The 10,241-nt window shown below is 40.5% G+C and overlaps 1 protein-coding gene across 1 annotated transcript; it reads left to right on the forward strand.

Annotated features, from left to right (window-relative positions):
* The first annotated feature begins 7,210 nt into the window (after nt 1-7,210).
* On the forward strand, nt 7,211-9,974 carry Pcdhb2 (protocadherin beta 2). The gene has a single exon (XM_021150896.1). It carries the CDS (start codon nt 7,342-7,344, stop codon nt 9,739-9,741), a length of 2,400 nt encoding a protein of 799 aa, XP_021006555.1. The 5' UTR covers nt 7,211-7,341; the 3' UTR covers nt 9,742-9,974.
* The last annotated feature ends 267 nt before the right edge of the window (nt 9,975-10,241 follow it).

A 10,241-nucleotide genomic window follows, 5' to 3' on the forward strand; every position in this document is an offset into this window, starting at 1 on the left:
CTTTAACATACACATCTCCTTCAACTGTGTATTACTTGATGCTGTATAATTTTGGCATTTTATTAAAAACAAAGTCATTTGATGATTTCGATAGGAAAATGAAAGTTTAGAGCTAAGCCTGGTTGTATATGCCTATAGTCTCAGCACTCCAGAAGTCAAGGAAAGCAGATAAAGCTCATGGCCATCCTGGAAAACACAGTGAGACCCATCCACCTCTGGGGGAAAGCATAGAAGTACATGTTTCTTTCATCATTTAAGTGATAAACCCAAGGAATCGCTACATAGAGAAGTAGAAAAAAACTGAATGCTAAATTTGTGTTTGCCAATTTCTGTTTCATTTTCACTGAGCAGAAAAAACAACAACAATTCTTTACCAACTACCACTATAGCATCTCCCATACACTGATAGAAAAATCTCATGTAAGGAATTGTTATGGCAGATTGCAAACCTGTTATGTTTCTTATTACACCTCTCTTTTAGAAAGAGATGCACTCAAAGTCTGAGATCCTGGTGGCTTAGATAGCAGAAGGGTTAGTGTGACCACAACTTGTGCAGAAATGTGTTTAGAGAACACATAGTACATTTTTTCCCCTTCGGCTTGCTCTCAATAGATGTATTTTTTTTTCTTTAAACCCCTTCCATTAATATGATGTTTTTTGTGTGAAATGTTGAGGCTTCTAACATATTTCCTACTAGTAATTAGTCAATTTCATCATTCTCTCGAGCTAATGTACGTGGAAAACATGTATGAGAATGAACACGAGTAATATATAATGAATGGCTTCTAATTCTGATGGCCTAATGCAATGGTATAAATAATAAAATTAATTCTGATTTATCAGGTACAAATTCAGCAGTCTTCTTTTTTCTGTTTTTCCTGACTGGGTTTCTCTGTATAGCCCTGGCTGTCCTGGAACTCACTTTGTAGACCAGGCTGGCCTCAAACTCAGAAATCCGCCTGCCTCTGCCTCCTAAGTGCTGGGATTAAAGGCGTATGCCACCACTTTTTTTTTCAGCAGTCTTTATGTGGAAAACAACTCTTTCTACATATAAAGAATCAGTGATTATGTTAAAAGATTCCGTATAATCTAATATACCATAAAGATTGAGTATAATTCTGACTTTTAAATTGAGGTATATGGACTTTTGAGCATTTTACTTATTTTGTCTGATTTATAACCTGCCATTCTCATCTTATTTGCATTTGCGTAGAATTTTGGTGCCTCTGGAATTTGTGTTCTCTTTATAATATGAGAAATAATCCAGTTAATTCTTTTTATAAATTCTATATGTTTGCTTTTTGAATATTTGTTATTAATTTTGACAAATAATTACTACAAGTGATTTGCCAGTCTTCACTTCCATAATGACATAATCTCAACATTTGTTAGAGGTACTACAATTTCGACCTGATCTGTTTCTGACAATTGGTGTAATCTGACAATTGAATCTGTACCTTTTTTGGTCGAATTTTTTGTTGATTGATTTTATAACCCAAATATCTCAGTGAATCTCTTCTTTGTACTTTTATTTTCTGGAGCAACCTGTAACTTCTAGTGTGGGCAGAGTTCTTTGTATTATTTGAAACATATTCTCTAAACGTTTTTGTCAGAATTAACCAACAAAATGTTATTCATATAAGGATAAGTGATAGATTGAGGCAATTGCTGCCAAATGATTTCTAATGGTTGTTGCACACAATACTGATATAAAGTTGGGCTATTTAACATTCCCCGTGGATGTACATTCCAGTGATATCTCTTTAGTGGATGGACATTATTCAGAGTAGGTACTAAGAAAGCAAACCTTTCCCTATCCTGCTCATGCAAGGGTATTGTGAAAAAGCAATCTTTTAAGTCAATTACTATTATAGGGCATGATTTTGGTAACACATTTGGTAAAGGAAATCCAGGCTGTAAGGTCCCATTGGTTGAATTACTTTGTTAACAGCTCTTAAATCTATTATCATCCATTTTTCTGATTTCTTTTTACATCAAATGCAGGGAAATTCCATGGACAGGTAGACTTTTCTATATGTTGAGCCTCCAGCTGTTCCCTTACCAGTTGTTCAAGTGCCTGCAATTGTTCTTTTGTATGTTTGATAACCATTTTGGGGGCAAGGCTTTTGGTATGTCATCAGTGGCCCCTTTATAAATTTGGAAATTCAATACCTGCGATGTTCTGTGTTTGGGTAATAGACACAGCTTTGTCCATTATCAATATTTTTCCCAGGAATTTATCACTCCTTATTTCCTACTTGCTGTCCAATTCTGTGTAGCCTATGTATTTACCATTTCTTTAACAAATGGAGAGTGCAAGCCATACAATACAATAGCCTCTTTAAAATACTTTAGACCTAGCATTTCTATCAGACTCAAAGTCAGCTCATTATAGGTAGAACCACCATCAGTAACAGGCATATGCTGCATAAAGACTGAGAAAGCTGAAGTTGCCTGTGTAGGCCCAAGCAAATTCTCTGCCCGTGCACTCAACTAAACATTATCTGATTCTACCTGTACTATTTGATGCTCTTCCCAGCCCATAGCTTCACAGAGGTGCTCTGGGTGTCTGGCAGTAAAAGTGCATAGGAAAGGGCAAGGTAACTATCCATCCTATTGTGCTTCCCTTTTTCATCATGCAGTACATTCCTGGTCTCAGACATCTGACCTGATCCCCATTGTTCTCCTACCATTGGCTCTTATTGTTTCCTAAGCACTTCTACCTCTATTCACAAACTGTCTACATGCTTAGACAACTCTGTAATATTTTTCTAACAAAAGAGATTTGTCAGTTTTATGTCCAATCCTTTTCAAAAGAGTGTACATAAAAGCCACCAAACAAAAACAAAACCCCTCTGGGAACAATGTAGGAGACCATCTAGCAGCTGTATCTGCTATTTTACCATCCTCCTTAAAGAACATTGCTAACTTCTCATAACCTGACATTTCCTCTGCCATATTCAAAGCAGAATTACTCATTATGCCTAACGTATATTAGACAACACCTGCAGGCTTAGACTTTTCAAAACGTATTTTAATAAAGATTCTCAATTACTTTGAACCCCTTCTAGGCCACTGTCCAAAGGTAAGGGAGTGGAACAAGGTAATGTAGACCTGTTTAGAAGTAGTTCTTTGGGGGGGATATCCCAATATCCATTGTTAAATTACTAGTAATCCAGTTCAGAAGTGTCAGGATACCAATAGTCTAGTTCAAAAGTGTCACCAAACATGAATTAGCAACAACATGATCCAGTAGAAACTGCCAGGCCTCCACAAAATAGTCAACAGTCAATGGGAGTGATCAGGACAAACTGGAATGCCAGGAGTTCTCTGATGTGCCTTTCTCAATGACGTGAAGATCAGAAAAGATGCAAGACCAATGAAGCATTGCAAGGCTAGCTCTGCAAGCACACTGTCACTATCTGTTGAGTCCTCTCATGGGTCTTGCTTTAGCAAAACATGGCATGAGTCTGCTCCAGCAAAACATCATGTGAGTCTTCAGCACACAATACAACCAGAAATTTCCACTTCATTCACTACTTTGACCAAAATGACTGGCTTAGCTTACAGAAGGAAGGGATTCATTAAGCTCTTGGTTTCAGAAATTTTGGTCCATGGTCAGCTGGCCTCTTTGTTGTGATCTTGAAGGGAGGCTGAATTTCATTATGGGAGCATATGGTAAGCAAAACTGCTTGCTTCATTGTTATTCTAGTTTACTTTTTATCTTGTAAAACAGCAGAAACAAAAGTAACTTGGAAATGGAGGGTCTTATTTCAGCTTACAGTCCCTCATAAAGGGAAGTCATAAATGAAACTTTGAAACATCAACTGAACCATAGGCTATTGAGGAATGTTGCTTACTGACTTGCTATTCCTGGCTTGCTTACTTTGCTTTTTTAATACAGCTCAGAACCACTTGCCCAAAGATATCACTACCTAAAGTGGGTTAGGTCCATCAGGACCCTCCAATATCAATCAATAAACCAAGAAATGCTCCCACATAGTTGCCTCTGGGGCAGAACTACGGAGACCTTTTCTCAACTGAAGTTCCCTCTTCCCAAGTGACCCTACTTAGTATCAAACTGACAAAAAAACCTAGCCAGTATAATAATGCTTTTATAGTACCAACTCTCTTAAAATTTTCATAGAAATAGATCATTTTGAGCTAAACATACTATTACCACAGTAAATAAAAAAAATCTGAAGTCTCTCCAAAATGTAAATGAAACATGATATAACCATGCCTTCACTCTCACCAAATTATCTTTTGTTTATCCCTAATGAGAAGGTAGCTTCAGGGTACACATACTTCAGCAGTATACTGCTATGGACCAAGACTTGGGTCACTGTTTAAGTAATGCACTCAACACTTGTGTCCCAACAGATGCAAAGACTCCAACCAAAACTAACAAAGAATGTGCTTGCCCTTAAATCCATGAGTTGAAAGGCTACCAAATAAATGTCCAGTTCCATGTGAAGAAATCAGGGAGCCACTGCACTGAGAAAAGTGCCGTGGTATTGGCGTGAGCGCTGGTGTTTTATTATAGTAATCCATCCTTCCAGAAAGGAATATGTACGGTGGGAGGAGATCAGGCTTTTAAAGGCCTTCATGCTCTATCAGCTATTCAAGGATTTGATTCAGCCTGATTATAAAACATGTTATCTATAGACAGGAGAATTTCAGAATAAACAATTTTTGTTAGAGATGATAATTTAGGTAAGGTTATGATTATCAATTAGGCGACTGAGATGCCCTCTAATGTTCTCCATGCTTAGACTTTACTTGATTCTGGTAAGTCTCAGTTGAGGTCCCCTCTTCCTAAAGGACTCTGACTTGTGCCAAGTTGACATAAAACTAACCAGGACAACGTGTATATAATGGTCACATGAAAACAGCTATTTTGTTTTGGTGGAAGGTAGAGTTGTGATTTTTGTATATTTCTTTTAACTTTTCACACACAAGTATTTTCTTTATATAAGTAGTTTTTCTTTTTTCTATAATGTAGTCACTGTACATGGTAGTGGGTTTCTATCTTTCTTTCTCTCCCTTTCTTTCTTTCTTTCTTTCTTTCTTTCTTTCTTTCTTTCTTTCTTTCTTTCTTTCTTTCTTCCTTCCTTCCTTCCTTCCTTCCTTNCTTCCTTCCTTCCTTCCTTCCTTCCTTCCTTCCTTCTTTCCTTCCTTCCTTCCTCCCTCCCTCCCCTCCCTTCCTCTCCCCTCTTTCTTTCTTCTTTCTTTCTTTCTTTCTTTCTTTCTTTCTTTCTTTCTTTCTTTCTTTCTTTCTTCTTTCTTTTGTCCTTTCTTTTTTGAGACAGGATTTTTTATGTAAACTTGGATCTCCCAGAACTCATGCTGTAGACCAGGCTGACCTTGACTCATAAAGATCTCTCTGCCTCTGCCTTTCAAGTGCTGGGATTAAAGGTGTGTGCACTACCACTGCCTGGTCTGATAGTGGGTTTCATAAGGACAATTTTAATACATACATATAATGCATTTTAAGCATATTCTCTCATATCTCCATTCAAATCCTTTCCTTTTACTTTTGATATTATTATTATTTCCTTCTACTCCTGTTTTCTCTAAACTTCTAATTTACTGTCATATGTACTTGCATGACTAAAGCAAAGATTACTGTAATTACTGTAATAAACTTTGTTTTAGGAACAAATTTGGATCTTACAGAAAGCCAGACAGTATCTAGAGTTCCTGTCTACCCTCTTTCTTCTATCACATCCCCCATTATCAATATCATACCTCAGCATAACACATTTGGTAACACAGCTGTACAAATATTGATACATTCTTGTTCACTAAAGTGCAAAGCTTACATTAGGATTGACTTTTGTTGTACGAGTCTATTATTTTTGGCAAATGCATACTGTCATGTGTCTACCATTATAGTATAATTAACGAAATTCTCATTGTCTGAACAATCCTCTGTTTCAGCTGTTTATACTCATTTTCCTCTTTCCCTGGTAACCAGCATCTTTTCAATGTCTTTATAACTTTGCTTTGGCCAGAACATTATATAGTTACAGCAATATTGTCTTTCTTTTTAAAACATGTTTATTAATTCTTTTGAGAATTTTATGCAGTGTATTTTTATCATATCCACCCTCACTCCTCTCTGTAACTTCTCCCAGATCCATCCCCATCTCCTTCCCTTCCCCAACTTTGCACACTGTTTTTCCTATCGATCCACTCCAACATGTGCTGCACATACACACATGCTTTTGGTCCATCCACTGGAGCATGATCTGGCTACCAGCAGCTACAATCTTAAAGAAAAGTGACTGTCCCTTACCCGAAGCCATCAGCTGCCCACAGCTCCTCAGGGATGGGGACTCATGACCCTTTTCCAATCAGTGCTAGAATGCTCATTTCTTTCTACTGAGCTATTTTTTTTTAAAGATAACTTTTAAACTTAGTAATAAATTATATACTTTGAATTCTGATTTAATAAACCATCCCTTAAAGACTTTTAAAAGGATAATGAAGGACTTTTAAATATTTACTATGCATTTGTTATTATGAGCTTATTAACTTTAACAGGTGCAGCACTTTGATTATAGATATATAAGAGCCTTATTATCTGTTAGAAAGGAAAATGAAAACACAGACACTGACAAGCAGAAATGAGCTGATCATGGAGATTTTTATGAGACTTGGTCACGTCTCATTTCGGGGAAATGTGGGTCTCAAGCAATGCGCAGAGGAAGGATAAGCCAGGACACATCTATACCCACTAGGACATTCTCAATAGGTTCTGTGCTTTTCTTGGTCTTCTCTTGAGTATTTTCAGTTGAGTTTGATGTGAGAGTAGTAACCTAACCACAATCTAATGTGGACATCCCCAAGTTCTGAAAAAATACTGGGAACTTCCTAGTTAAAAATCTATGGTACGCTAGACACCCTTTCATAAAGTTAATTTCTCTCAAACCCTCCTAAATCTATGAAAAAAAACTGAAGTACCTTGTCCACGCCTTACATACTATTGTAGAAGCAATGAAAGTCTTTAAAACACGTACAAGACATTAATATATTGAAAATCTGCTACTTAGATAGCCATTAAATATGAACATGAATTGTTAATGTTTTGGAGAAAGCAATGCTCGAAAAGAACGCAGGGTGGCGCTGCAGCCTCAGAAATAGAAGGAACCGGAGATCAGCCTTTCTTCCAGAAGCCAGACCACTAAAGGGAGGAGTTGGGGAGAGGAAACCTTCTAAGGCATTCGTTCCGGAAAGTCTTGGACCTGGGGATTTTGGACTTGTCCCAGTGTCTACAAGATATTTGCAGAGCAAGTCAGTAACAACCTGAAACCACGACTGGGAGAGCAGAAAGTGATGGAGGCTGGAGAGGAAATGGAGCAAATTCTGAAAAAAAGGCAAGTCCTGCTGTTCTTTGTTTTGCTGGGCATAGCTCAGGCTGGGTCCACAATTAGGCGCTATTCGGTGGAGGAGGAAGCAGAGAACGGTGTTTTTGTGGCAAATTTGTTAAAGGACCTGGGGCTGGAGGTAGAGGAACTCGCTGCACGGGGACCGCGAGTCATTTCCAAAGGGAAAAAATTGAACTTAGAATTCAATAGGCAAACAGGAGATTTGTTGTTAAGGGAGAAACTGGACCGGGAGGAGCTGTGCGGACCTGCTGAACCCTGTGTGGTACCTTTCCAGGTGTTACTGGGAAATCCTTTGCAGATTTTTCAGGCTGAGCTACAGATTAGGGACATAAATGATCATTCTCCCGTTTTTCTGGACAAAGAAATAATTTTGAAAATTTCAGAAAGTACTGCTTCTGGTACCACTTTCCTAATAGAACGTGCGCAAGACTTAGATGTAGGAAGCAACGGTCTCCAAACTTACACAATCAGCCCCAATTTCTATTTTCATCTTAATCTACAAAACAGTCCTGATGGCACAGTATTGCCACAGCTGGTTCTGGACAAAGTGCTGGATCGGGAGGAGCGATCTGAAATCAGATTAATACTCACAGCTCTAGATGGTGGGAATCCACCCAGGTCTGGCACCGTCCAAATCCTTATTGAAGTCTTAGACATCAATGACAATGCCCCGGCGTTTTCAAAGCTTCGCTATGAGGTTCAGGTCCCAGAGAACAGTCCTGTTGGATCCCAGGTTGCTACTGTCTCTGCTAGGGATTTAGACATTGGGGACCATGGAAATATAGCTTACGCCTTTTCCCAAGCCTCTGAAGACATTCGGAAAACGTTTCGAATGAATGCAACATCCGGAGAAATCCTTTTAGTAAAGACACTGGATTTTGAATCCATCCAGGCATATACAATATGTGTTCAGGCTACAGATGGTGGGGGACTTTCTGGAAGCAGTGTGGTGATTGTTCAAGTAATGGATTTGAATGACAACCCTCCAGAACTGACTATGTCCACATTTACCAATCACATCCCAGAAAACGCCCCGGAAACCGTAATTGCTGTGTTCAGTGTTGCAGATTCTGACTCTGGAGACAATGGAAAAATGGTTTGCTCCATCCAAGAAGATCTTCCTTTTATTCTAAAACCCTCATTTGAGAACTTTTACACTCTTATGACAAACACAGCCCTGGATCGAGAGACCAGATCACAGTACAACATCACTATCATGGTCTCAGACCTGGGCACACCCAGGCTCACAGCTCAGCACACCATAATAGTGCAGGTGTCTGACATCAACGACAACGCCCCCGCCTTCACGCAAACCTCCTATACCATATTTGTCCGAGAAAACAACAGCCCCGCCCTGCACATAGGCACCATCAGTGCCACAGACTCAGACTCAGGCTCTAATGCCCACATCACCTACTCGCTGCTGCCGTCCCAAGACCCGCAGTTGGCCCTCCATTCCCTGGTCTCCATCAATGCAGACAACGGGCAGCTGTTCGCGCTCAGGGCGCTGGACTATGAGGACCAGCAGACCTTCAAGTTCCATGTGGGCGCTACAGATGGAGGATCGCCAGCACTCAGCAGCCAGACTCTGGTGAGCGTGGTGGTGTTGGATGACAATGATAATGCGCCCTTCGTGCTCTACCCGCTGCAGAACTCTTCTGCGCCCTACACTGAGCTGCTGCCCAGGGCTGCGGAGCCCGGATACCTAGTCACCAAGGTAGTGGCAGTGGACCGCGACTCTGGTCAGAATGCCTGGCTGTCATTCCAGCTGCTCAAGGCCACCGAGCCCGGACTGTTCAGCGTGTGGGCGCACAATGGTGAGGTGCGCACCACCAGGCTGCTGAATGAGAGAGATGCACCCAAGCACAGGCTGCTGCTGCTGGTGAAGGACAATGGAGAGCCTCCGCGCTCTGCCAGCGTCACATTGCAGGTGCTAGTGGTGGATGGCTTCTCTCAGCCCTACCTTCCTCTGCCAGAGGTGTCCCGCGACCCTGCCCAAGATGAGGACATGCTAACACTCTACCTGGTCATTGCCTTGGCCTCTGTATCTTCTCTCTTCCTCCTGTCTGTACTGCTGTTCGTGGGGGTGAGGCTGTGCAGGAGGGCCAGAGCCACCTCGCTGGGTGGCTGCTCTATGCCCGAAGGCCACTTTCCAGCCCACCTGGTAGATGTTGGCGGCGCGGGAACCCTGTCCCAGAGTTACCAATATGAGGTGTGCCTGACTGGAGATACTGGCACCCCAGATTTCAAGTTCTTGAAACCAATCATCCCCAATTTCCTCCTTCAGAGTTCAGAGACAGATAATGATACAAACCCTAGTTACAGGAATAGTTTTGAATTCAGTTAAATATTGGTGAGGATATACCGAGTCTAGTCTCAGCTAGAACCTGGCCCAATTATACTGCTTTGTCAACAGAAGTTGTCTCTTCTTTGAAAGTAACTATCTTACTCCAATCCTTTGCATGTTCCTGGTATTTCTTTAAAAGGAAGGTATGTGGAAGAAGGAATCTAAATTTTGCTTGTATTCCAATTTTAGTCTTGTAATTTTATTTGGCTTACAATGTGAAAGTTGTATTTTCAGAAAAAAAAAAAACGTTGGGTGGGGGTCCTCACTTTGTAACCCTGGCAATCCTGGAACTTACTATGCAGATCAGGCTGGTCTCTAACTCACAAAGATGCCCAAGCCCCTGCTTCCAGAGGGCTGGATTTTGCTGGCACTATGCCCTGCAAAAATAAGTTAGAGCATCTTCTTCTAACTTTTTATTTATTTTGATTTTTCGAGACAGGGTTTCTCTGTATAGCTCTGGCTGTCCTGGAACTCACTCTGTAGACCAGGCTGGCCTCGAA

The sequence above is a fragment of the Mus caroli genome, chromosome 18 (assembly GCF_900094665.2).
Source record: "Mus caroli chromosome 18, CAROLI_EIJ_v1.1, whole genome shotgun sequence".
In the NCBI taxonomy this organism is placed as follows: domain Eukaryota; kingdom Metazoa; phylum Chordata; class Mammalia; order Rodentia; family Muridae; genus Mus; species Mus caroli.

Excerpts from the sequence above, each read along its gene's own strand:
- Pcdhb2 (XM_021150896.1), top strand. The coding sequence starts at position 7,342 with ATGGAGGCTGGAGAGGAAATGGAGCAAATTCTGAAAAAAAGGCAAGTC.